The 26,664-nt window shown below is 40.8% G+C and overlaps 2 protein-coding genes across 21 annotated transcripts in view; one reads left to right on the top strand and one right to left on the bottom strand.

Annotated features, from left to right (window-relative positions):
• The window catches only part of NCOA3 (nuclear receptor coactivator 3), an 81,899-nt gene extending 76,056 nt beyond the window's left edge, over nt 1-5,843 (top strand). Inside the window, exons 18-24 of one of the 2 annotated variants that reach the window (XM_013298026.3) lie at nt 396-567; nt 1,338-1,634; nt 2,736-2,840; nt 3,300-3,522; nt 3,741-3,915; nt 4,462-4,603; nt 5,659-5,843. In XM_013298026.3, the coding sequence (XP_013153480.1) occupies nt 396-567; nt 1,338-1,634; nt 2,736-2,840; nt 3,300-3,522; nt 3,741-3,915; nt 4,462-4,603; nt 5,659-5,670 (1,126 nt within the window). In that variant the 3' untranslated portion in view covers nt 5,671-5,843. Of the gene's footprint in view, nt 1-395; nt 568-1,337; nt 1,635-2,735; nt 2,841-3,296; nt 3,523-3,740; nt 3,916-4,461; nt 4,604-5,658 lie in introns of both variants that reach the window. The other variant, XM_027784495.2, reaches the window with a different exon arrangement.
• Nucleotides 5,844-8,626: 2,783 nt separating this feature from the next.
• The window catches only part of SULF2 (sulfatase 2), a 162,602-nt gene continuing 144,564 nt past the window's right edge, over nt 8,627-26,664 (bottom strand). For 16 of the 19 annotated variants that reach the window (XM_055813567.1, XM_055813566.1, XM_055813574.1 and 13 more), the window contains 8 exons: nt 22,018-22,261; nt 20,148-20,244; nt 18,271-18,365; nt 15,688-15,747; nt 15,094-15,263; nt 14,467-14,609; nt 14,162-14,285; nt 8,627-12,841 (listed from right to left, as the gene is read on the bottom strand). In XM_055813567.1, the coding sequence (XP_055669542.1) occupies nt 12,678-12,841; nt 14,162-14,285; nt 14,467-14,609; nt 15,094-15,263; nt 15,688-15,747; nt 18,271-18,365; nt 20,148-20,244; nt 22,018-22,261 (1,097 nt within the window). In that variant the 3' untranslated portion in view covers nt 8,627-12,677. The remainder of the gene's footprint in view (nt 12,842-14,161; nt 14,286-14,466; nt 14,610-15,093; nt 15,264-15,687; nt 15,748-18,270; nt 18,366-20,147; nt 20,245-22,017; nt 22,262-26,664) is intronic. The other 3 variants (XM_055813578.1, XR_008748724.1, XM_055813579.1) reach the window with 3 other exon arrangements.

The following is a 26,664-nucleotide window of genomic DNA, read 5'->3' as shown; positions in this document are numbered from 1 at the left end:
TATATAGCGGGGATAACAGATTGGAGTCAGGATCTATTTCTGCTTCTACCGATGATATGACGTAGGGTATCTTTTAACCCAGCTCCACAAAAAAGGTATTGCTAACAAAATCAATCCATCCTTGTGTTGGGAGGCATGGAGAAAAAGAGGTGGGAAAGTCTGAAATCATGTCTTGCTGGCACATGGAGAAGCCAGGACAAAACACAATTTACATGTGTTCGAGGATATGTGGCAGTTGACGGGGCATTTTAGGACCTAAATTTGGGACTTATTCAGTTTTACTTCAGTTTTCTGGGTGATTATAGTATTTCATTATCTCCAGGTCAATATATTATATATAAACTACATATATGCCTTTATAGTCCATAATGGTTGTAATGCTTTTATATTTATAGACAATTAGTTAGAAACTCTTTGGATGACCTCTTATGTTCGGCACCAAACATGGAAGGCCAGAATGATGAAAGGGCACTTTTGGATCAGCTGCACACGCTGCTGAGTAATACGGATGTCACAGGTCTGGAAGAAATTGACAGAGCATTAGGAATTCCTGATCTTGTAAACCAAGTAAGTGAACAGAGATTTTGGCCATTTGTTTTCCAAAAACCTGCATTATTTTGTAACCTGAAAATAAAGTGAAGAGGGAGGGCCTCCTCACTCGCTCTCTCCTCACTTCCTTGTCTTCATTTTCCTAAATCTGCCTTTGGAAGTACCTTTCGGAAGCTCAGTAATGATTGTATTTCTTGTGCATTACAAAAACGTAAAATGGCATCCTCTGATCTAAGTTTATTGTAATATGCCTTGGTATCTAGGGGGCTTTTTTTTGGGTGTAAATCATTATAATTCTGTAAGCAGTGAATTGTGTTGGGTTTCTTTGGTAAACTGTTGTCAGCTGAGATTGGGTTGTGAAATATTTGTCTGGCAGTGACATGTTAGTGAGTAGGACACTTCCATCTCCAGTTCCAGCTTGAATTTGCATGGCTAGCAAATAGGAAAAAGAAATTCTATGAGTAATTTGGAACTTTCTAAAAAAACCCAGAGAATCACACTGTCATTTGTACCAACAGCAGTTTAAAAAGTGCAGAAGGGCTGGACTAATGATACTGGTCTGCCAATGTAAGCAGCGTGCAGCAGAATGGATTAAAAAAAGAAAAGCAACCAGCTTTTGCTATTTCATTTGTCTGAAGACAAAACTAGTAGTAATCTGTCCATACTATGTTCTTCCCAAGAGTTTTTCTTCCCAAGGTTGTTCTATGCTGTATTAGCTTTGTTGTTTCTTTAGGAATTCCTACTTAAAGAATATACTGCTAGTGAAAACACTTTTGTATCTGTTGAAGGGACAAGCTTTGGAACCCAAACAAGATTCATTTCAAGGTCAGGAATCTTCAGTTATGATTGACCAGAAGCCTTCATTATATGGTCAGCCCTATCAAGGGCAAGGGGCAGCAATGCCAGGAGGTTTTAGTAACGTTCAGGGACAACAGCCATCCTTTAATTCAGTGATGAATCAGATGAGCCAACAGAGCAATTTTCCACTTCAAAGTATGCATCCTAGAGCAAATGTGATGAGACCTCGAACCAATACACCAAAGCAGCTCCGCATGCAGCTCCAGCAGAGGCTTCAGGGGCAGCAGGTAATCTTGTGCTCCTGCGTTTACACTTTCTTCTTGTTTTGGAATGGAATAAGGTGCACACTGAATTGTGTTGCTTCACAAATATGAAAGTTGACAATACGGCAGATGATTGAAAGGACAGATCTTTCGTCTTGACAGCGCTTTCCACACTGAGTGCCTTATGGCCGTAGGAGTGAAAGAACCTGTATTTAGGGCAAGTGTTTGTCCTTCACCAGTGTCCTTAGCTACAGATTGGATTGGTTCCTGCAGCACACACCACTATTGGTACTTAAAAACAATACTTTTGTACGCGTAGCTCTGGATGATCTTTTTATCCATGTTAAGATTTATTCTGAATCTCACTGATACCATTAAATGGGCAGCTGCATTTCTGCTATGAATCAAATGTTACTTTTTCACTATGTTTTCTAATGAATCATTTGGGCTTATGGAAATACAACTTTGCTTTCCATTTATTGATTTGATGTCATTTGAGGTATCTTCTTAGAATGAAAGGTGAGAGAGTAGGTACAGACACGTAGACCTTGACACGGGGCTGAAAGCATTGCATGATTTCAGCATTGGGTTCCCCCTGTGAAAATGCAGTCCTGACATCAAATACAGTGTACGTATAACTTGGAAAACTGAGATAGTGCTGTGTGACATGGAAGGGCGATGTTTAACCCTTAGGAAATACTGCGTTCTCTCTTGGTTGTTTTATGACGCTAATTCAATCTGTATGGCTTTGGGGTTTTGTGGCGGCGAGGAGAGGAGACAAAATTTTATTATTTTAAGCAAAACTAGTGGTTATACCCTTCTGCCCCAAACATGATTTGGAACAAGTAGTGTGCTATAGATTTATTCTTAAAAAGTGCCAATTTCAAGAGAAGGAAAAAAAAGCCGGTTAGTGCTGTACTGTTTGGAGGGGTTTTCTTTTTGTGTGTGTTTGAGCTGCTTAACCGAATAGTTTGGTACTTCAGGTACATCAGACAAGGCAAAAATTAACCTTTGCACTTCATGGATTCAGGAGGTCTGTAAAGAATGTTTTTTGGAGGAGTTGCCATTACTTTATTCAGATACTGGTATTTTCCAGCTAATAGTGCTAAAACATCTCTTTCCAAGTTTATGAATCAGACCCGTCAGTCGCTTGAAATGAAGATGGAAAATCCAGTTAGTGGTAATACGTCAGTGATGAGACCAGTTATGCAGCCGCAGGTGGGATCACAGGTTAGTAATTACTACACTAGCCATCTGAAACAGTAATTTTTAAATAGAGACATCTTTTACACATATGTTTAGAATTTGGAGCTTCTTTCATGGTTCCACAGTATTCCTTTTTGTTTGGTTTTTCCTCTGTACAATTAAAGGTGGGTTTCTTACCTCTCTTATTGATGAGATTCCAGAGGGATTTGTTCCTTAGGTCATGCTATCAATACAGTGTGCCAGTAGTCTTTTCCATGCAGGATATGATAGCTGATCTGTCATTTTGTTAGCACCAATGACAAATGAATGAAAACTTTTGTCTGATGTTTTGATGATGTTTGTACTGGTTGTGGGTTTTCTTAACTTTCTGTTCTGGTAATGAATGGGTATGTTGGGTCTTAGAGTGTAGGTGGTTTGATTGACATGATTTCATTTGTAGAAGCGTTTTCTAATATGATTTTTCTTTTCTTTGGGGGATAGCAGCAAGGTTTTCTTAATGCTCAAATGGTGGCTCAGCGTAACAGGGAGCTAATAAGTCATCATTTTAGACAACAGAGGATGGCAATGATGATGCAGCAGCAACAGCAACCTCAGGCCTTCAGCCCACCACCAAACGTGACTGCCTCAGGAAGCATGGATAGTGCTTTGACAGGCCCTCCAATGGCTCAAGTTCCTCCACAGCAATTCCCCTATCCACCGAACTACGGTACTAGTACTAACATGGCTTTTTTCTGTCTGTCTGGTTTTCTTCTCCCTTTCTTCATTTATTATTAATGCAAACTACCTAAATACCAATCATTCTGAGAAACAGAAAGTACTTCTGCAAAAAAGGATGACATTTCCCTTCCCATCATTGCAAGAAAACAAACTAAAAGTGCCGGGTGATGGTAACTGAAGTATATTGTCTGTCCTTCATCTTTTAAGGAATAAGCCAACAACCTGACACTGCCTTTAGCAGAGTATCAAGCCCTCCCAACTCAATGATGTCATCGAGAATTGGACCCTCCCAGAATCCTATGATGCAGCATCCTCAGACAGCAACAATGTACCAGTCCCCCGAGATGAAGGGCTGGCCGTCGGGCAGCGTGGCCAGGAGCAGGTGAACTTCAGTCTTTTGTTCTGTTGAAAGCAGAAGCTCTGTTCAATGGGTTGTAGTAGGAAAAGGATTTAGAAGAGGGAAAAAAAATTATATCTGTAATGTCTGTACTGCCCTTGATCCTGCTTTGGTTTAGGAAATACAACTGATGAAATGTATCTTATTATGCTTAGCTCCATTTATTCATATTGGAGCTCTGCAATCTTTGTAACTGGAAACAACATAGTCTTTGAATATTGAAAAAAAATAACGTGGGGGCGGAGGGGAATACAGTTCAGAACAGTGTTACTATGGACAGTGCAGCCCTTAACAGAAGCTTCCAAAAAGGTTACAATAGGAAATGCATACACATACTTCTTTGCGTATCTAAAACCTCAAAATCCCTTTTGAGAGGGAAAGTTTGGTTCCTGCATTAAACAGGTATTGAGTAGAAACCAGAAATATACAAATAATTTTCTCTTTCATGTGTTGACAGCTGGTGCAGGGAAGGCAATATATCAATGTGTAAACTTCTTGGAAGGTGATTTTGTTTGTCTTTTTGTGCTTCAGTTCTTTCCCACAGCAGCAGTTCAGCCATCAAGGTAGTCCGGCAGCGTACAGCATGATGCACATGAATGGCAGCAGTGGCCATATCGGACAGATGAATATTAATACCATGCCTATGTCAGGGATGCCTATGGGTCCAGACCAGGTAAGTTGTACATAAAAATGGATGAAGAGATCCATAAATTCTTTTCCCATTGAATACAATTTGCTTCAAGCTGTTCCTCTGGCACAATCCTGTTCTCAGTTATCCTGTTTATATCTGTGGACCTACCATTTGTATGTCCCAAGAGATACCTTATTTTTAATGATGCTTAAATCTAATCCATGATGAACCCGAGCCGTACGCTGTGATTAGCTGTTGACTTTGAAATATCACAGGTAGGATCATGGCTTAAACAGCATGAAGGATGCTTAAATACTTCTGAGCCTGGAGAAACCCCAGAAAGCAAAACGCAGAGATTGTGAAAAGCATCTTTAGCAGATGTAAAAGAGATTATATATAGGTAATAGCTCTCATGAGTCAGACCAAGAATCCTGGTAGCACAGTATCCTTCTTTGGCAGAAGCGAGTGACAATACCAACCCTTGTAATACCTTAGAATAGCTTGTGTTCACATGGCAAGAAACTGTGGAAAATTTAGGCCCCTTATTTAAGGGAAAAATGAGCTAGTAACAGGCACTGCAAAGAAGGCTGAAATACTAAATATACTTTTACTGTAATCTTTCCACAAAATACCAAGGGATGAGCAATGTAATGTTGAGGTAAGCGAAATTTATTCAAGTAGAAGGTACCTCAAGAAATTTTCTCTAAGGTGGCTAAGGAAGCAGCCAAAATATTCTGAGGACTTCTGGAGGGGATAAGTAAGGCATTGGTGGATTTTGATATAACAAGTACCTTTTATAAAGAGGGGAACAGGACAGTGGAATGCCAGATTTTCCAAACTCACATGTCCTACAGTGAAGATACCCCAATAACACGTTGAGGAAATTCTGGGACAGCATTTCTTGTCTACAAATTTATCTTCAAAGCGGAGCAATAAATAAATAAAAATAAAATTCTTCTGCTTAGAAACTGACTGTCAGTACTTTTCCAAATACAGTATGTTGACCTTTTTTTTTCTTGGTGTTTTTTTTTTTTTTTTTCCTCCAGAAAAGGTGCTTTTTATTTTCTCTGGTAATTATTTCTTCTTTTCTTTAACAGAAATACTGCTGACACCTAGAACCATATCTTCAAACAAGAATGCGCTGTATTAATGATGCACTAGTATTATAAAGGAAAGCTACGCATTCTTCACAGCAACTAGTACTGGCCTTACGGAAATGTGATTTTTTTTCCTGTTAATCGCCATGTTGTCCTAAGTTACTCCATTCAAAGGAAAAAAACCCCACAAAACCCCAACCCAACAAAAATAAATTTTAGTAGAAGCAGTCTCTGTATTACTGTATATTGTGGTGTACAAAAAAGGTCATAAATATTTTTGGCGCTCTGCCTCTAGAAATGTGAATTTGGCAATGGCATTTTGGTAGATACGATGGGTAGACTCCTGGTATGCCTTATCTATTTACTGTAGCTATCCAAAGCCCTTGAACTACAGGCAGACAAAAGTGCCTGGAGAAGTCACGGTGGCAAGAATTTTCTGATTTCTCTAGTAACAATATCTGACAGAGAATGTAGTTCCTAGCCTTGACTCTTTTATATTAAATCCTGAATATATATGCTGCTTTTAATCTCTTACCCCCAAGAGTCAAGATTTCCCAAGCAAAGTAGCAGTGCAAAATGAATTGGCACATACTAGTCCAAAATCCTGTCCATTGAAGCCAAGGGGTAAAAAGAGAGGGTAATGAATTTAAATTATTTAAAACACAATTGTGACAAATACTTACATATTGATGTGCAGCTGAGTGCACTTTATAAAAGACTATATAATGGATTAATGCAATATCTTTGATAAGGACTTAATATGAAGGTAGGGTGTACTCATGTTCCTTCTCAAACACAATCTCTTAAGAATTATTTGAAAAGACTGCATAATGTAATGTTTTCTGTGTATGGAAATTAGAGCAATAATCTTTCATCTTTTTGAAAATAAAACTCAAGGCAAGGCACTGCAGTCTGAATCAGAATTTTGCAGTCTTTTGTGAATAAATTTTGTAAATATGATCTTTAAGATAATGTATTATATATATGACTTTTGTAGGTCACTAACTCATTTTTGCAGAGTTTGTGAAGCTAAATATTTAACAAAATTGATTTCTGTAAACTCAGTGTAGTTGAGGTCCAAATAGGGTTTTTTTTGTTTGTTTTCTTTTTTTCTTCTTTTTTTTAATTAAATTTAATGACTTTGAAGCTGGGTGACTTTGGCCCACATCTTTCTATTCTTTGGTCTTCAACAGTTCATTTATTTTTACATCTTTAACATATAGCTTTTTATAAAAGACCAGTTCTTAAATGCTTTCTCCACCTGTGCGCGCTTTGTTACATTTCTTTTTACATAAGGCCATCTGGCAAAAGGCTCTGCAGTGTAAGATGTTACGACTTGTCATGACGGTCATGTCTCTCTATTATCTGTTGCCTTTTCAGTCGATGAATCTGGATTGTGTCTTTTTTGGTTGATTTTAATGAACTGTAAATGTTCTTCAAAGTTTGTCTGTTGCAAAATATTTGTTGTTACATGACATCCAGAAATCTTTAAGGATATTAAGCCACAATTTAACCAAATGTCTGCACCTCATTGGATTGTTCTAATAGTAATGAATGTATTTTCTAAGCAGGTTTCTCTCATATCAGTATTTAAGTTTGGTTACAAATTTATTCATATTATTTGCTGATAGTCGTCCCCCCCTTCCTGCTGCCTGTTTTGGTTCTGTGGAATGAAGATCCCTTTGCAGTTTTTCCAGGTTCAGGCAGTTACAAGTCAAACCTCTGAACTTCCGTAAGGGACGACCCAGAAATGTTTAAGATGTGTGGTGCTTTTGTTCTGTTGTTCACTGTGTAATGGAAAACTGACTTCTCCCAAGTGAGTAAAAAAAAAAAAAGAAAAAAAGAAAAAAAAATGTGTGTTCTTGATTGCTTCTTCTTGGTACTGTAAGCAGGAGGTGGTTTTGTTAGTTCAGAATATTCCGTGATCTTCCATTGTAATAGAAATAACTTTAGAGATATTCTCAAAACGTTCATCCTTAACATACAGCCAGGTGTGCTCCAAAGGGAATGTAGATTCAATTAATCTACTTTATGCAACCTTGTCTCTGCAATTAGTACTGAGTATGTAGATTAGGTGATAGTATTTATTTGAAATCTTCAGTCCACTTCATGTGTGTTTTTTAATGCAAAACTTTTAAAAGCCTAAGGAACTTTTATCTTCTTTTTTATTTCTTAGAACGTATCTTATTTGTTAAGTGCTGCCTACTGAAGTTGAAAGGCAACAATCCCTTGCTTTTTATATTAAACCAGACTAGAACAATCTTTATATTTTGTAGTTGTTCATTATATTGATGGAAGCTACAAACCCAGGTTGCTTTCATTAGGTGAGCTCTTAGACTATATGCTACTTTATACATAGTGCCCTTTGAATTTTTTTTAGATGAGTGATTCTGTTTATACATCTGTGTATAACTGGTACCTGACTGATACCATAAAGGATCATCATTTTCTCATCTGTGGTTAGAATGTTGGAGCTTTCCAGTACCTACTTTTTTGCTGAATCCAAAGATTTTTAGTTTAAACTTGATTAAGGGGGCCAGGGGGTGGGGGGCGGGGGGCATTTTGAAAATGCATTGATGACATCTTTCGTGGCAGCACTGATCCTAAATACTACATGTAGTTTGGAAACCGTACCCACTGCTGTAAATAAAACTGATCTTGAGATCTGACGATGTTTAATATCTCCACCAATTCTGTTTGGGTTCTATAGCAGCAGATTTTTCTGAATGTGTTTTTTAAAAACAACCTGTGTAACGTTTTTCAACACGAAGAGAACAACTAGTTAGTACAACCACCTCTGATCACTGCCGCATAACGAGTATCGTTTGGCTACTTGGCTCTGTTGATCACAGAAACCATGTTTTTATAAAATTCCTATGTAGTACTTTTTTCCAATCTTCCCTGAAATACTGCTTTTAAAGTTAGAAAATCAGGACCATTTTTCAGTCATAAGACAAAACTATTTAGATGTTGTACCAATTAGCACACATTTTATTTTAGAATTTATGTGCAGACTACCAGATGACACAATGATACAGCAAGTATGAAACCATGTAATTCTGATAGCAATATTTTAAAAAATTCTCAGGAGAAGGCATACAGTATTGAGAATTGCATTTAAGTTTAGTTTACATTATAAGTATTGCTTGAAAAATCTGTATCTTTATTTTGCAAAACAGAAAAATCATGGGGACTGATTTATAAAACAGTTGGTTGTAAGGTATTACTGCTCTTCTGATTTTTGTGTTTGGATGTTAATAATAATGTAAATAAAGGTTTCTATTTAAAATCTGAACTTGGTGACACGGTGTATTAGCTGTCTAGTATGTTAAGGCCGATAACTGTATCCTGGGAAGGTCAGAGAAACTCTGGTGCTATTGCTGAGGAAAGCTCCGTATAGTGAATAATTTAATTCTTTTCCTAGTTGGCCGTAAAAGCTAAGGGAGTAACAGCCTCAGCCCTTCCACCCAAGAGACCCATTTAGCAACTACAGATGCATTGACGCTGAGTGGAATTTATGTCTTTTGCAACTTCCATAGTAGTCTTCAGCAGCGCTGAAAGGCGAAGAGGTGCAGCTTTCCCCACGCCTTGGCGACAACCCACCTTTCGTAAAGTGACAGCTGCTTCTTGTGTCACCTGCGAGTCCCACGGCTCAAGATTTTGCGCACAGGGACAAGGGAACTTCCCGGCTGTCTGCCCAGGGTGTGAGGGGAGCACGAACACCGAGTCACGCGCTCATCTTGTCAAAGACTATAGGCTCAACATGAAAAAAAAAAAAAGGGTAAGTGCAAATGTTTTTTAATCTAACCTAGTATTCCTTCTGCATCCCTGCTGGGCATGGCAGACAGCTAACACTGCTCTGGAAAGCAGCAACGCTATTGTTTCTGTTGGTGAGTTTAAATTCAGTATTTTTAACTTATTTGTATTGATCCGGGATCTTATCATCTAGCAGATCTGATAATCCATGGAATCTGTAACAGGTTATAAACAAATATGGCTAGATTAAGACAGGCAATTGTACATTACTTCCATAATTAAAAAAAAAAACAACCTTTCAAAAAAATTTTGGGAAGCGTATTTGATTTACATGTGATACAAATCCATGCTCAAGCCTAGTTTTACTGTATAGCATGTACAGTGCAAGACCCCACTGCCACTTCCTCAGCATTTTTTTTTTCTTGGTTCCTAAATCTAAGTGTATTTTTTGGAGTATGGGGGTTTGGTACTAGAGCTCTATATCCCTTGTGAAATAATTCCACTTGAATTCCCTAATCTGCAAGGGAAGGTATCAAAATAATTTCCGTGATTTATTTTTAGGCTGTGTTTCTAGAGTGCAAATTAAGTTTGTGTTTTGGAAAAAAAGGTACCTCTTAAGAGTGAAGGCCACAGCTGGTCGAGTCTGTCACGAGCTCCCTCCTGCATGTGCCTCTAAAACAGGTAGCAGATTAACATGAAAAAAATCATAAATACAAGTATCGCTGGTAGTGCCTGTACTACAATGTATTTAATAAGGTCTTTATGAAAATACTCAAATAGACTCTGTACACTGTGCTTCCTTAGTAAAATGATGGTTTCTTCCCTTTAAAAGCCTTTAAACAGTAACTGTCATTCAGATCATCTACTTCTTTTGTAGACTAAACTACAACTAGATTATTCTTTATTGGCTACAAGTATTGAACTTCTTGGAGCTGCCTTTTTTAAAAATAAATGTAAAAGTTACACTACTAAGCAAATGCTGCTTTCTCAAAGGAACTGTTTTGGTTTTGAACAGGCAATATAATATTACCACATAAAAAAACTTCATACAAATCTGATTTCATTAAAATTTAAGATGTAAATTTACTGAAAATTTTCAGTACTTTTAAAAATGGATAAATTCTGAAATGTACTATGCAACATTAAGTAACATTTTGAGAAATGGTGTGTGGGCATTCCACTCTTTTTATTAACAAAAGTCTTCACAACCTGAAGGAATTTATTTTCAAACAGTATATTGATCAATATTTACACAACCCCTCCAAAAATCTGGCGTCCTGTTAGTCAAGATTTTCCCTAATTTTCCTAGAGGTCTCACTAGGATGGACAAGTAGGCATGGAACTAAAACATATCCTTAGAGGAAATTTGAGAAATACCACGTTGTTGAGAATATTCAATGCTGCTCACTTCAATTCCTGAATCTCTTTAAGAGTTCTCTTCCACCATTACCTTTACCCCCGTTAGAAGCAAAAGCGTCCATGTTTTCTAAATCTTGCTTCAGAGTTATACTTGGCTTTGAAGTTTTCCTCATGACAACTGAAAAAATGTTTTTACTGTGTTTTACTTGCGCTGTCTTTGTGTACAGTTTGCCCGCTGGGATGGCAATCCTCTTCGGGCTGCGGCTGTATTTCCAATTCTGTCAATTCCCGGATCAGTGTTAGCGGTGTCATCTTGATGTCAGATGCCTTGTGAAGCCGGTGAGGTATAATCCAAAGCAAAAAGCAGGTGCAATAGTGGATTTCAGAGACACCTAGTTCTGGCAGCGTTTCCCATCGTGTCACTGCAACTATTTAATTCACTCCCCAGTGCAAACATTCTATCTATTTCAGCCTCAAAGTTTATCCACTCCTCCAGGCTAATGTTGCGATTCTTTCTGAAGTCAAACACATTTTCATTGAGTCTGTACATGGATTCAAGTTCTGGCCAGTTTGTATCCTCATGGAGGTGCAGCGGCTGGGGGAGGTTAGCCCTCCCATCCTTCCCACAGTTGTCCTCTTTAAAATAAAACAAATACAATTTAGCGTGTAATGTTCTAGTAGGAAGTAGTTAGAAAGAAAGATATTTTTCATGGTTCCATGCAGGAAAAAAAACAATGGAGACACTGTGGACCACCTATAAAAATCCAGCAGGTATATCACAGAAACAATCCAAGTATGTTTGAAACGTCAACCTGTACAGAAATTTGTATCTCATTAATTCTAGCTTCGTTTTGGTTCTAAAGCCAGTCTTGGATCTCTTCAACTAGAAATAAAAATAATACCGTTAAATGAGCAAATCCTCGTGGGTGAATTGAGAATGCTGGTACTTGTACGTATTTTTTCACCATTTGAGACACCTTATGATTTTTAACGAGCAGGAGTCTCAACTTTCTTTTCAAGGGGAGACTGAGTGACAGTAACTGGCACGGCAAAGGGAACTTCGCCATGTCTTTAAATCTGTTGTCTCACCTTGGGGCTCTGGCAAGTTGAGAACTGAGTATCATCTGCAAGTTCTAACGGGCAGTTAAGTAACCAAAAAGCAATCAAGATTTTAATATAATGTCAGAATGAAACGCGATGTACAGATCTGTTTTGTAGTCTGCTTTCTCTTCTAACTTGCTTTTTTTTGCTCACAGCACGTGAGGCTGTGGTTAGATAAATACCTGATACTCTCTCTACTCTGAGAAACTACCGTCAGTTTTGTTCTTTCTGGATGATGAGAAAGACCACCAGGTAGCTGCTACAAGTTTAAATTTAGACAAAACTGATATAACGGCCTCTAATTTTTAATGACAGTTAACCATAACTGGTTTCTTCAGCTGAGCATCCACCTTTGCTCATTCAAAATTGCCTTGACCTTAATATTCCTAAATTCCCAGAAAACAGATGCCAAGAGGTTATGTACAGCGGTAGTTGCCTGCAACGATGGCAGTATCACATTTCTTGCATAATTTAGAGGACGTGCCATGACAGTAATGATGATGTTAAAAAGTGCTGCATGCAGAAAGAGAAGTGAAGGGAAGAAAGGTAAGTAAAAACGAATGCTTTTTGTGAACTGCTCCCAACTCACAGTGACTTGGCAGATGATGGTCTCTTCACATCTGGCCATTTTCGGCGCTGAAACTGCCTAATTTTCAAGCAGCAAAAGGAGAAAAAAGTTAACCATCACCAAGAAAACCACCAGCACTACAGTCTGAAAGATGAGGAAGGAGAAGACTTTAGCCTGAATTTTGACTACAAAGTTGAGAACCTGCTGTAAGTAACATAGAAATAGCTCCAGTGTTTCAAAGTAACTGGGGTGGAAAGGTCTTGCAAGGGCCGTTCCAGGCAGTGCCTGTCCATGTGCTTCCCAACCCCACACTGACATTCAGCATTACTTCAGAATAGTAATTTAACAGCTTTTTTTTTGAAATGTACCTGTACTGCTCGTAGCTTCCATCTTTAAGTCCTAGATGAAGAAAAATTAACAAGGTTACTAACCACTGCTTGCAACAGAATAACGTGTCAGGTAAGGCGCAATTTTAAAAAAGACCTAAGAATATTAACAGATTAACGTGTATTGCCATGAGAAATATTTCCATACATGTGAACTGGAGCTGTTATTTTCATATTTAATCCCTAACTCTAGGTAAAATAGGTCATAAATTGGGACAGATATCATTACAGAAAGGTTGCAAATGTCCTTCGGTGGTGTATTTAAATGCCAAAACCTGTTGATTTCAGAATGTGCAGAATGTACATGCACAGTGTGGTGCATGTACTAAATAAGACCCAATATAATATTGTGGACTTGGGTAGATAACGGTATTTTGGGGATGGGGGTCTTCAAGCTCTAAAAGCTATCTACATGCGCTTTTGAAAAATAGCATTTCTTATTTCAATTATATTAAGGGGTATAAGAAATGCAGTTTAAAAAGAAGAAATGCAAGTGTACCTTTTGGTTTGCTGTTGTCACTAACTATTGAAAAAAACCCAACCCAAACCCAAGCAGTATAAAAAAGCAGATCTATTGAGTACACCCAGAGAAAATGTAAGGGATAGGAAATGATGAAACTAACCTAGAACAAGAGTAGAGAACCATTTGCTTTTTGGAATTTCAATCCATAGTTACAAGATAACATCTCTTGGTAGCATGTTGCAACCCTTCTTAGATGTGCTGTTATTTCACAATTACCTGGCACTACCAAGGGAAAGCTGATCAGCTTTAACTTCAAAAAGGAGGCTAGTGCTCAAGTTATTTTTAAGCCAGCTTACCACAAGGCTGCACGGCCTCTAAAGAAGTATTTTTTAAAATTGTGCCGTCAGCTGGAATGCTGAAACTCAGCTGCCAAACCGGTTGCCCAGAGAGGTTGTGCGGTCTCCATCCTTGGAGGTTTTCAAGATGGGACTGATGAAGCCCTGAGTAACCTGGTCTGACCTCGCAGATGACCCTGTGTTGAGCAGGAGTTTGGAGTAGACGAACCCCAGAAGCCCCTTCCGCCTTGAACTGGTAGTGGTTGGGAGGGTATTTCCCTCTTCCACCAGTTTTGTTCCTTTATCTCCTTCCCCTGCATCTCAGCAATGCTCATCGCTGCATTACAGTGCCTTCATTTAAGAAACATTACATAACAGGAACCGAACAAACACAAAAATTTGAGTGTGCAGCCATAAGCGGGACATCACTAGTACAAATAAATAACAAAATCCTTTTGACTGATTCAGGTTTCATAATGATGAAGAGCCCTGTTTCCCTTGGGGAGTTTGTGAGTGGAACGGGAGAGGCACTTACCCAGATCCATGTTCCTGGTCCTTGGATTGCATTGTTTATACCCTTTGCAGCTTCTCAGTTCCATGAGCTGGACGTGCAGTTGATTGAGAACATCTCTATCTAGCGTATTCACTGCGTTGATCAGCTGCAATAAACAGGGGTTCTTTTTGGTAACTTTCATAATAATTGTAACAAGAAAGAAGCCAAATCACACTATGGTAAATGACGCAGGCCTTATCTACGTCCTGCACCAATACTGCGCTGTTTCACTATATCATCAAGAGGGAACAACGATGTATGTACAGAGCTGTTCTATGATCAGGTACCTGATAGGGATCTGTATTGAGATCGAAATACTCCAAAAATCCAGTAGCGAATTCACAAAACAGGAAGTTGTGGGTCTCGTTGATTGTCCTCAAGCACCAGTATGTGTTGTTGTTGGCGCTGGTGCAGGCACAGAAAGGCCCCACTGCAAAGGGAGGCGTTACACAGACATAAGCTACACGTCGCTGCCTTTAGCACCGTTTATTACTTTCCCTTTATGTTATTACTTTATTCATAGACAGTTCCTCTCACTGCTGAGCCCTAAAGCAGAGAAAGCCTTCCCAGCACCAGCTGCTGCTTCTGCGCACACCTAACCCACACGACATGGCTGATTTAAGCAACATCTTGGCTAATTGCTCTCCCTGTCTTCTCTGGTTGGGAAACATTCCAGATGGTGAGACACTACACATAACTGTACCCGACACAGCAGCTGTAGATGTTCAGTTTTAACTCCCTTGCCTTTTGTGCAAGGATAACGCCAACACTGAAACAGATATTATTTAGTATGAGGAAAACTGTGTGGCTGTGGCTACCTAGCTAACGACACCGCTAACTTCTAGTAGCCCAGCATCCTAGCCCGGCTTAGCTAGTGCCTGCCGACCTATTAACTTAGTTCAAAGTCTCCTTACGTGTCCACAGGGGAGCTGTTTGCCAGTGTTGGTTGTCGTGGGTGAAGCAGGTCAGACCAGGCATGCTGCACGTGTCATTATTTTTTATTCTCTTAAGCAGTTTGCGCAGTTTCTTCTTCCGTCGTTGCTCTCGAAGCAGCCACAGCCTGTCTTTCTCCTGTAGGGCTTTCCTGCACACATGAAACATTAGGATCATGCAGACTCTATTATACTTGAACACACCTAAAAAACAAATGAAGCAGCTAATAAAATAAGCTGCTTTGAGGGAAAGAAAGAACCGGTATTTTTTAATTAAATAGCTTCCAAATGGCTCTGGATATGACTCTGCAATTCAATGGCACTGGGGGGGGGGGGGCGGGGAAGCCAAAGGGGCTTACAGACTTGCCTGAAGTCTGTGATGTGACATTCCCAAACCAGGAACCTTATCACAGAATGTACAAGCATTTTACATTCCGGGTAAATGTCCGGGTGTGCATCATTTTTAATACAGGATAAATGAAATACTACTATTTTGCTTAGTCTGTAACTGGTGTGCGTGGACCCAGTGTTCCTGTCTTTGCATTTCCTCTTCCAAAGGAACAGCCCTTCACTTACTTGAAAGGATGAAGACTAGATCCCTTGTGCCGCAGTTTGCTTTTGTGTTTTGAATGGTAACTGGAAAAGAAAAACAGCATTGTTGATGAACAACAGAAAGCCAGTTGCTCCGGTTCATACCGCACTACCGCACTGGATCTGAAGCAGATTTAATCCAGTGTCACTTCTCCCTTCAATTGATTCATGCAGTGATGAATACAAAGCAGCCCAGCCCGGCTGGGTCAGTATCGCCGTGCGGCCGCTCTCCTTGGCACACTCGCGCAGTGACATCTGGTGCTCCAACACTGTACTGCAATATGCATCCACACATTATTCCAGCTACAATTTTCAAATTTAGTTTTCCCCTGGTTCTCAATAGATCTGTAATTCAATGACAACACTTCTTCAAATGAATGTTCACCGATCCGTTCAGATGACAAGCCCATACCACCTTCCTGTCATTCCTTCTGAATGAAAGCATTTCAATACCAGTTGTACATCACAGGGTAGGGTTTTGCTCTCCATTGTTACTACCTAGAAGTTCCAGCAAAGCTTTACCAAGCTGCACGGAACTGTCCCAGCGCTAGCGGCGGCCAATACGTGCTGCGGTACGGGGGGCGTAAGCAGACGTACAGATTCTAGCTGGGTGTCTCTACTGTTTTGGCTCTGTCTCCAGAAACTCTTAAAAGATTTTGCAGCAAATTCCTTTCTGTGCAGTTTGCAAAGTTAAAAAAAGACAAAACAGCCTTAGTCAATGGCAGTAGTTTCTGACGGATGGAGTTAGTATCCACACAAATCAGCGAGGACAAACTAAGCTTAATAAATGTTATTTTCTAAACAGTACATGAAAATTCGTTAGTTGTCAGACTAAAGTTCCCTTCAAACCAAAACAGATCTTTTAAATTATTAATGCTACTGGGAGCTTTAATAAATCTAATCCTTATAGCAAATTAACAGAATAAGATTATTAAAGAACTATCATCAGTCCACTTTTTTATCTTGCGCAGACACTGTGTATTTCATTAACTAATCCTAAATGCTAAATCCCAGTTCCATGCAATTCTGCAAACACTTAAACATACAGAACTGAGATGATTAATTTCATTGATTTCAGTGGGATTATTCATCTTAATAATGCTACACACAAACATGCTTCCTCTGTTAGGCCTGAGAAACGTAAGATTCTTTATATTTACTGTAAAACATTTAACTATAAAGATAACTTTATCTTTACATTTTATATTAAATAAACTCAGTTGGTAACATCAGTTTTGAAAGCAGTGGATTAGAACAATACAAACTTTTGGGGGATTTGCCATTTAGAATTATACTGATTTCATCTGAAACACTTTCTGCTCCGGGTTCCACACGTATGGGTTGGCGTAACCCAAGAAACGGACGTTCTCTGTGTTTTTGTGATCTGTTGCTGAAGCTACGCTGCAGAATCCACATGGGGCACAACAACTATGTACCTTCCTCCAAGGATTAAAGTCTAACACTCAAAACTTCATTCCGTTACAGCAGTGAGACAGAGCGGTATCATCCACGCCCTCTCACAGAGGCTACTGAGTTGAAGCTGCTTTAGCCACAGGTAACAGCACGGCTGCCTTGTGCTTTTGAGTACATTCACCGCTTTTTTTGTGGTACTGTGGCTGCTGTACTCCTGGTGACATCTGGCTCACAGCAGCCTCAGAGATTGCTCTGTGACCACTATGGTCAGGAGAAGTTGCTCCTGGTTTCTTTCTGAACAGCTTTCTCAGGGGAAAATTCTATTTGAGTTAACATTTGATTTTGAAATATTTTCTGCTGTGCTTATTGGTAGAGCAAGAGCTTTCTTGCTGCCCAGAAGGTCTCAGGTGTGCTTGAACCTTCTTCCCATGCAACGGGTGGGCTGATCCTACAGCCGTTTTGTAAATATTTAGCTGAGAACCAGCTATGCAGAGACCTTAATGCATAATCCCAGTTTTTAGTGCCCGTTGCACATAATTCACAAATCATCTGCACCGGCGAAGAAAATTATCTGGTGATGGTTTCAAAAATAGAGTTATTCCTCCCCACCTGCCATAGCTGCTAAGGATTGCAGTGATTGATTGCATCCTAGGAGAGAATATATCCAGCCTTGAAAAAACTGAATAGGAAGAGATTCCTTCATCTCCCCACCCAATTATGTTTTTAGATTATATATATTTAATCTATTTTTCTCTATATATGTATATACTTTACACACTATTATTTTTAAAACACATTTGTGTAACACTGTACCATACTGACAATTTGCCCTTGTGGAAAGCAAGCGTTCAGGAAAAAAACCCTGCAGCTTAAAATATTAATCTCTGGTATCTAATAGCAGCATCTTTGGTACAAGAGCATAACTAACAGGTTTATAAGCCCTGTTACGTGCCCTGTTACATCACCACCACTTGACGCTAAGGCAATTAAACTCCTGCCTCCTTGTACTTCTGCTCTTCAGCTCCCCCGAAAGCACCACACAAGGGTACGTAAGTAGGCAACCACTGAACAAAAGAGGTTCCGATCTCTCCTGTGGAGACATACACCAGCCACAGTTGCAACGCTACCAATAGTTGCTCTGAAGTACACAAGTACCTTATCTTGTTGCAATCGCACTCTTCAGGTCGCTTCTTCTTCAGATGACCTCTCACCTCTCTCAGGTTTTTTATTTTGTTTTGCAAAGTTTCAATCTAAAAAAGTAAAGATACAGATTAAAAAAAATATATATAGCATGATTTAAGTTTTATTCTAACCTCTGCAAACACGTTCTCTTGCCAACAAATGCTTCCTCTTCACCACCTTCCACGACTCTCCCCACTAACAAGCTTTTTTGGCTTATCTGCCTTCCCAAAAGGAATCCTGGCTGGTACAGCTGGCTGGCTTTGAGCGCTGAATGTGGAAGCGGAACGTGGCCCTGGGGGCCGCGGGGAGCACGCAGCCTCAGGTAGATAACGCTCCCGATTCCACTGTGGTTTCTCCTCTTGTGCTCTACAGCACACGTGCGTGGGGAGAAAGGTTACTCAAAGGAAAAGGAAGCCCTTAAATTTCAGCCTGGGAGGAACCTGAGAAGGGGATGGGGAGGGAGCGCTCCAAAGCCCCCTCGTCAGAGCTTCTTGAAAAGCAAAGCAGCAAGGCTCCAGCCTCTTGCGTGGCGGTCTTCAGCAACGCCTGGCCACACGGGATATGGATTAGCAGTTAATTGTGCCACCCACATGGTTTATTTTTAGCTGCCCCCTTTTTTTTTTTTTTTTTTTCCCCCCAGTAAGTGAAACTCCTGCCTTTGTTCAGTTCAGCTCACACACAGTGTGGCTGTTTTCCACTCAGATGGGTATTACAGGCTTCTACCTCGGTTCTTTACCCAGCAGAAAAACCCAAAGTAATCCCGCGTGAACAACAAAGTCACTACAAAACTACCACTAGACATCAGTGACCGTAAGTCTAGTGGAAGCACATGGCTGCTGAGGCACAGACAGGACAGAGGGTTCAAGAAAAATCCATGAAGAATCCAGCCCTGTGATCCTACATCAGGAACACACCAGGACAGAAGTGAGCTCTCATTTTCCTTGGCACTCCACATAGCCTACATTTTCTGAAGAAAAAACGAAAAGAGTATGGTGATGTTGAAACGGCTCTTTTTTAATCCTAGCAGAGCTGGTAAGTTTTTCAGTATCTATCTGCCTTTCTATATGTCAATCTGCACCATAAACGGAGGCCAACAAGTTCTTACATAGGACTTTGCTGTGAATTCGTGTAATTTGCTAAGAGCTTACAGGAGGTCCTTTCTTTATGCTTCTCTTTGGCATTTGTTCCACCATTATCTGGTCCTTAAAAGACCGCCTCTTTCATACACAACGTGTGTGAAGGGTTTGAGCTTATATTCTTCAGTATCAGTGACAAAAATGTTGGATGAATTTTTTACAGACAAATTTCATAGGGCAAATTATCTCCAGGTTCTTCATACACACAAGCCTAAGAAAAAACAATTCAACTCCAAATTGCAAGGGTTAAGGAAAACATAAGCAAGCAAAAAAACCATATAATTCTAGAAGCACCGAAACTAATGAAGCTCACTTTTCCTTGGGCTTATATTTGACAGTCGAAGGCTCTTTTCAAGAACTACACTGGGGAACAGGGCTGACAGGATGTGAAAAAGATCCAAATGAAATTTTTCCCAGGATGGGGCCACTTATAAGTCTCTCATTTATCTCATAAGGCTTATGACATTTTGCAGCTATCCCTTCAGTTGCAGTTCTCCCCTCCACTCAGCATCTTGTCTTGACAAACTTGAAATAACTTCATTAGCTCTGAAATACCTATTCTGAAATCAGCCAGCAAGTTCAAAAGGTTCGGGGGGGGGGGGCGGGGGAGGGCAGAGACACCCAGACACACGCAGTCAGCATGATCCTATCAGCCCACAGAACCATGCTAAAAACACGCACTGAAAATGCATGACTTGTGATAACACCACTGACCTCGTGGTCAATATGAAGTTTATGGTCCTTCCAAGCTTGCAGTGACTTGTACAGATCTGTGTCGCACTGAACAGTATCATTCTCCAGGATATAGCACCTTGGCACGGAAAAGCAAACAACGTTTATTACAGTGGATACACACACAGAGAGCAATGCGAACAGCTGGTTTTAATAACGCAGCTCCAGGAGCGATGAGAAGCCAGATTGGAAATGACATGCAGAATTCAAAACACCAATGTTCATTCAAGAGTGTAAGAGTGTGCTGTGAGCCAGGAAAGAAGTTTGGGTTTGAGTTGCCATGGAAATTTTTCAGAAGTAGAAAAATTCAAGGACAATATTCCTACCAAGCAGAACCTGTTGACTGCTTAATTTCTGTACGTAAATCGTGCTGCACAGAGTCCTTGCTTCTTCGTTAGGCTGTCTGCATAAATAATCTCTACTAACTAGGCAAGCACTGAAAGCATTACTCAGAAGCAATTTCCCAATGCGTGATTAAGTGATACAGGGGTAGCGGCAAGGATAAAGTACATCTTTATAATATCTATCACTACACCATAAAGAAAATGAAAATAAAAAACCCAAAGAGATTTTGCCATTTTCTACAAAAAGGATAAAATTTTTCAAAGATGCCTCCCTGACTTCAAAGGCAAAATACCCTCTGACAATTTCAAGTCTGTATGTTTCAGTAACTTCTAATGTGATCCAGGTTTAAATTCTTTCAAAAACAAACACACAGAAAAAAAATAAGTTTATTAGGGGCCAACAAATACCACGTAGCCATTTGGGAACGTTTGTTTAAATTAAAGCAAAGTATTTTCAATACTCCTTCATTTTGTTTAAACTACCTCACTGCCACCTTTTCTGCAAGTGTTCCTGGGGATGACTCACGAATTACACACAACCTCCCTGACAATTCCTTGTGTGGATTTGGGATGCACCCAGTAAGGCAGCAAAAGTCAATTTAACTTGTTCCAGAAGAAAAGCACAAATAGTGATTGATTGGTCCTGAAATTCACGTGAGCCAGGGTAAGAGGGCACAGTTCTCTGATGTCAGCCTAGCCGTGTCTCCTTGCAGCATCCAGACTCTGACCCTGTTAAACACAAGTCAAACGGGAACCACAGATTTCAACAGCAGCCAACTGCCTCGTGCATGTTTACATGAACTAGTCATTAAACAATTTCATGCACATAATCAATAACGATTGGTGGATTTCCTGATAATTCACAAGCGGAAATGGTGGCTAAACTAATTAAGTACAGTTGAAGATACATCATCAGTCCCTAGACTTGCACGCTGAGGAAAAGATTTTTAGCTCTTAAGAGTTCCCAGACAATTCCCTCGCCTCTCTCTCCATATGTTCCACTTCCCAGTGCTCCTGGTCCATCCAACTTCATTCATAATAGAGATTTTCTTTTCCTAGCACTGACCACAGGAAGCTCTGAGAGGCTGCTTTCTCCCTTAGGGCTGATTTGGTGTTTGAAAGACAAAGCAACCCGAAAGTGGGACATATTCCTTCAGACAGGCCGGGTTACCCACCGCGCAGCGACACTTCCATGGCAGAGCCTTTCCTGCTTCCACACAGCTGCACGCACAGCTCAGTGGAAACACACACCGAGCAGTGATCAGTGTCTCCAAAGTGCAGAAGACAAAAGCACCGCTGTAATTCTTCAGCGGCTTCATGCCCCTCTGTACGTGACGAAACTAAACCAAAACCAAAAGCTGCCGTGCAGATGAGAGTAAGAGTTTTAGTGAAGCTACACTGGGTATCCAAAAGTGACATAATACGCTCATCACAAGTTAACACATGCCTTTATGTAAAGCAGCCACTCAAGCAGCAAAAGTTTTTAGAAATATACCATGTACACCCACCTGTGAGTCACTTTTATTAGGTTAGGGGCTGTGTACTCTGCAATGCCGCCGGTGCCACTGTATTCCCCCACGTCTTTATCTTCCTCCTCGCGAAGAAGCGCCCTCTGCGTCTTGTGACGTTTGGTGATGTTTCTCGGTAAGACAGGTTGGTATCCATCCTCCAAACCCGAGTTATAAACAGCTCCATCCAGCTCAACAGATACGGAACGGACAGAGCGATTCCGAACATAGCTTGGTTTGTACTCTGCACAGACCCGCGAAGGAGTAAGAGGGAGAGAAATGGCACGTTACAGTTCGGCCCTCTTTGTGGTTCGTGGAAGGAAAAACCCCAGCCCATACCGTGACGTTTGGAATTAGCTGGATGACAAATGATGCTTGTTGCAGCTCTCGTATGAGCTGCTGCTTCGTTACCTTTTGACGGGGCCGGATGGACACCTTCGGGCACGAGGGAGAGGGCAGACAACGCAGATGCGCAACGGTGGCAAAAGGGAAAGAAAATGTTCAGCATCACCTCGAGAGCAAACAGCTCATCCGAAGAGACTCTGCTCTTCCCCGCCAGAGTCACTAGATGGCAGCGAGACCTTTAAAACCAACCACGACAGTTCCCACAGCGAGACCTGGGGTCACCCTCAGAGACCAGCTCTCCAGGGGTTTCTGTTACCCACCCTACGATGCTCTACTGCTCGGATTCCTGCAACACTTCCCTGAAGCCGTCCCAGGTATTCCCAGTGTTCAGCCTGAGCTTTTTCTCTCTTCGATGCTCATTCTTCAAGGTAGGCTGCTTGATTTTTTCAGGAGGGATGAATACCTGAATCGTTACTTTTAGCCACATCTAATTCTATTCTTTGCAAAATTACTTTCCTGATGTGCAGCCCCATCAGTAAGTCTCTTGTAGGAAGCATCACCTGCCAGCGCTACGCACTCCCTCAGAAGGTGCAAGGAACGTTTGCTCTGAATTGTCACTGCGCAGTATTGAGAAGCTCATTGATCTTTTCACCATTACTGCTTTCCAAAGTTCCCTGTCCCAGCCCAGATCCCCAGAGCTCCTACTCTGTTTGGTCTGGAATGGCACAAATACACCCTCGTTATTGAGTCTAAATCCATATCCAAACTTTGCTACTGTATGATGGGGTCCACCACTGACCATATTTCCCGCTCACTGCCAAAACCTGCTGAGAGTCACTCATTACACTAAGCCTAATCATCTCATTGCTTAAGAAAAAAAGTTGAACCGAAGTACAGCCTCTCTTCTCCCCTGTGCCTGGTGCCTGAGTCGTTGCTCTGTGTATGAGGCTTGGAGTCATCCAAGACATTACTGGAAACAACCAAGTCCCTTGGCTGCTCCGGTCACCTCTCCTTTACGCAGAGCTGAGACACACAGCACAGCTCACAAGAAGGGATTTCCTTCTGCCATCTGCTAAGGGGAAAAGGCAACCAATGTGCCAAATGAGAAGACTGATCTTTTTTGCAATCCCAAGCTCCACAGAAAAAGTCTACTTTCTCTATGGGATAATCTCCCCAGTAAAACAAGCGGGGGGGGGGGGGGGGGGGGGGGGGGGGGAAGCAATGGGAGGTAGAACAAACAAAATTGACAACAGAAATTCATGTCAATTCACATGCTTTGGCATTAATGCAAAGTGATTTCTCAGAAGCCTTACATGAATTCCAAATAGATTGCAAGGTCTCAAAAGCAATTTTGCGGACTGTGGGAAGAGACATAAACATCTCCTCCCACCTGAAACTGGTCCAAGCACCATATCCCTGTCAACGCCACACACAGAAAGTAGAATACCAGCTGGATTGTCTAGCTTTGCACATTTTCCACCTGTGGTTCAAAGTTTATTGCTGATATTAAGCCAGGTGAGTCACTGCTGAAGGGGAAAAAAAAAACCAACCAAAGACCAACCCTATTTCAGGCACCCATTCAGGAAATGTTGGACTAAATGAGAAGGAAACTCCCATCTTTTCAGAAGTAGGAGGAAGTTCCAAAAAGCTACACCCTAACAATTACATTCAAAGTATAAACTCCCATTTCTTTAATTGTTCCCTCATTTCGTGCTGTTAAGCTCAGCCAACTAACAATTTACCTTCCTTCCAAGTCTAATATGCCAATCCTGCCTGTTGGACCTCGGCAGATAGCTGCAGGGAACAGTCGCCTACACACGTCCCCGAAGAGCCAGAAGCCGCGAGTTACTCCCCCTTGCAGCCAAACTAACCCAGCCTTACAGCGAACAAATTGGGCTGGAGTGAGATGGCTCATGAAGGATTTTGTTTGTGCCGTGCTATCCACAGTGCTGACTCAGCGCTGTCATTAGTACCAAACTCCATTATTTTCAGAGGATATGGGTAAAATATTTAATAAGATCAATATCCATCTGTGTTGCGTTCTCCCACCTGCTAAGTGCACTGCAGGCATAAATACCAATGTCTAATTACTTAGGAGTCGATCTTCCCCCAGGTTTAGGTTTTACTCTCCAATTCATTTACTTGTGTACACAACCCACAAAACAAAGCAGCTCTAGGGCTGTTAAATACTTGGCCCAGAGCACCTATACTCCCTTCCTCAAGTTCTGAAAGTTTGGCTTCGGTAAGCTCCGAGTGCTGGTGCCTCTCTTCCTCTGGTCTCGCAGACGCCAGCTGTCTTACAGATGGCACTGTTAAAAAGCTGCATCCCCGGGACCGAGTCTGGAAATGGAATCTGGAGCAATTTAAGCCTAAGAAACCTAACGACGTTCCCGTGCCCCGCTCCTCCAGCTGTGTCTCCTTGGACCACCTGACAAGCACGCCTGTCCCCGCTGGGAGCCTGGCAGGAAGCACGCTGTTCTGCGACCGGTCTCCCCAGCCAGTCTAGAGACTCAAAACACACCCGATATTTTACAACTATTTTTTTTTTTGGTAGCATCTCAGGTTTCAACATTGTCTAGCAAAAGCACTAACTGCAGCATCCTAAGTTATTATTCGACTGACTAAAGCAAGGCAAGGGCGCGTTACTAAGCCATAACCCTCGCAACCGACACAAACACGCCCAGCCTGCAGGTTTAGATTTAACTCTTCTCACACCCTCATCACTCAAGCCTTGTTACTGATTTGGCAGCCACCACATTAATGATTTAGCACCGAGATAATTCGGAAATGATAGCTCTCTCGATAACCGAGAAGACTGTAACCAACCATGAATACTGTACGGCATTTTCCCCAAAGCCGGAGCTCGGGGGGAATACTGCAGAAGGCTGACAACTCCTGGTCTTCCCTGCTGACACTCCATGTATGTATTTTGGATCCAACGGATTTTCCAGCATCGTAATGACGATGGAATAAGCCAATACAAAAGGATTCTGCTTCTACATGTGCCAGAAGGAAAACATCCACCACTACCCTCATGAATTCCTGCTTGCTATTTCCCAGTAATGTCTATGTATTTCCCAGAATTTTGTAGAGAAGAAGCATTTTCTTCTATAACACCAAAGTAAAATTAGGCACTTTGAAGTAAAATTTCTGAAAAGGATCTCAAACATCTAGAAATCTGGATAGAGGTTTACTGGTATTTTTTCCTGGGCATTATGTACCTAGGGATTTCTACAAATCTTATTTTGAATCTGTATCCTTAGATATTTCACAGAAGAAAAAAGCCCAAACCAAAAGACTTTCTTACATCCAGTTTCTCACAACAGCCATTAAAGATTATACTTCAAATGCATTATGTTCGAAGTAACTGATGTTCAGATTTGGGTGGTTTTTTTTGATTTTTGATGTATTTTTTTTTAATAACAAAGAATGTCATTTCGCTCCAGTATGAGACTACCTCAAAAGAAAAATGAATGACATGAAAACTGGAATAAAAGTACACTAACCCCTTTGTACACACTTCTGTTTGTTGTTTACAAATCTGTGTGGCCTCCCATCATTACTCTACACGCAGCTTAATAACTCCTTTAATCACATGCACTTGTTCATCCCAGGAGGAGATCACATTCACAGCAAGAAAAACACAATAGGCCACAACACAGCCAAAGATTTTAAGAGCTCACTATCGCTTTCAACTTTCTTCCTACTGCAAAGATTTGTTTCATCTTTCTTATAAAAATAAAAACATACTGAAGAAAATAAAGAGGACGCAGAAATGCAAACATTCCTGACACCCAAGCCCAGATATACTGAATATTAATGCTTCTGTATTTCTACATGTAAAAAGCTTTGCAGGCAATTGTGTATTTGTACACGGCCCAAATGGCACGTACATGACACGACCCTGTTTTGCAAGTGGCTTTATTCAATTTAGAAACCAGCGTTGCCTGCTAAACGCGCTGGTGCACCTGACAACGTGTCTAGACCATGCCTACATCAGAAAGTAATTATTTTATCAAAACATGTGGTGCTCCAGCCCCTCTATCAGTAATTTAGTCTGGTCTTTTAGGCCACATGTTCTCACTACACATGACTGGTTTTAATTTTTCAGAAAGACTATTTTTTTATTTTGATGAATGAATGAATGAAAAAGCGAAAGTAATTTTCCGAAAGATGTACCTCCATCAGGGTTTGCAACACACCCGATGCACCCTAGAAGCAGGGCACCCAATTTACTTTCCTGCAAATGACTGTAGGTTAGAATCCGTCAAAATTGCTCTCTGCAAATCCATCTCTATTGTG

This window comes from Falco peregrinus, chromosome 9, assembly GCF_023634155.1.
Source record: "Falco peregrinus isolate bFalPer1 chromosome 9, bFalPer1.pri, whole genome shotgun sequence".
Taxonomy (NCBI): Eukaryota; Metazoa; Chordata; class Aves; order Falconiformes; family Falconidae; genus Falco; species Falco peregrinus.
Note: the sequence above shows the minus strand (reverse complement) of the source record. Positions and strands in the feature narration are given on the sequence as shown.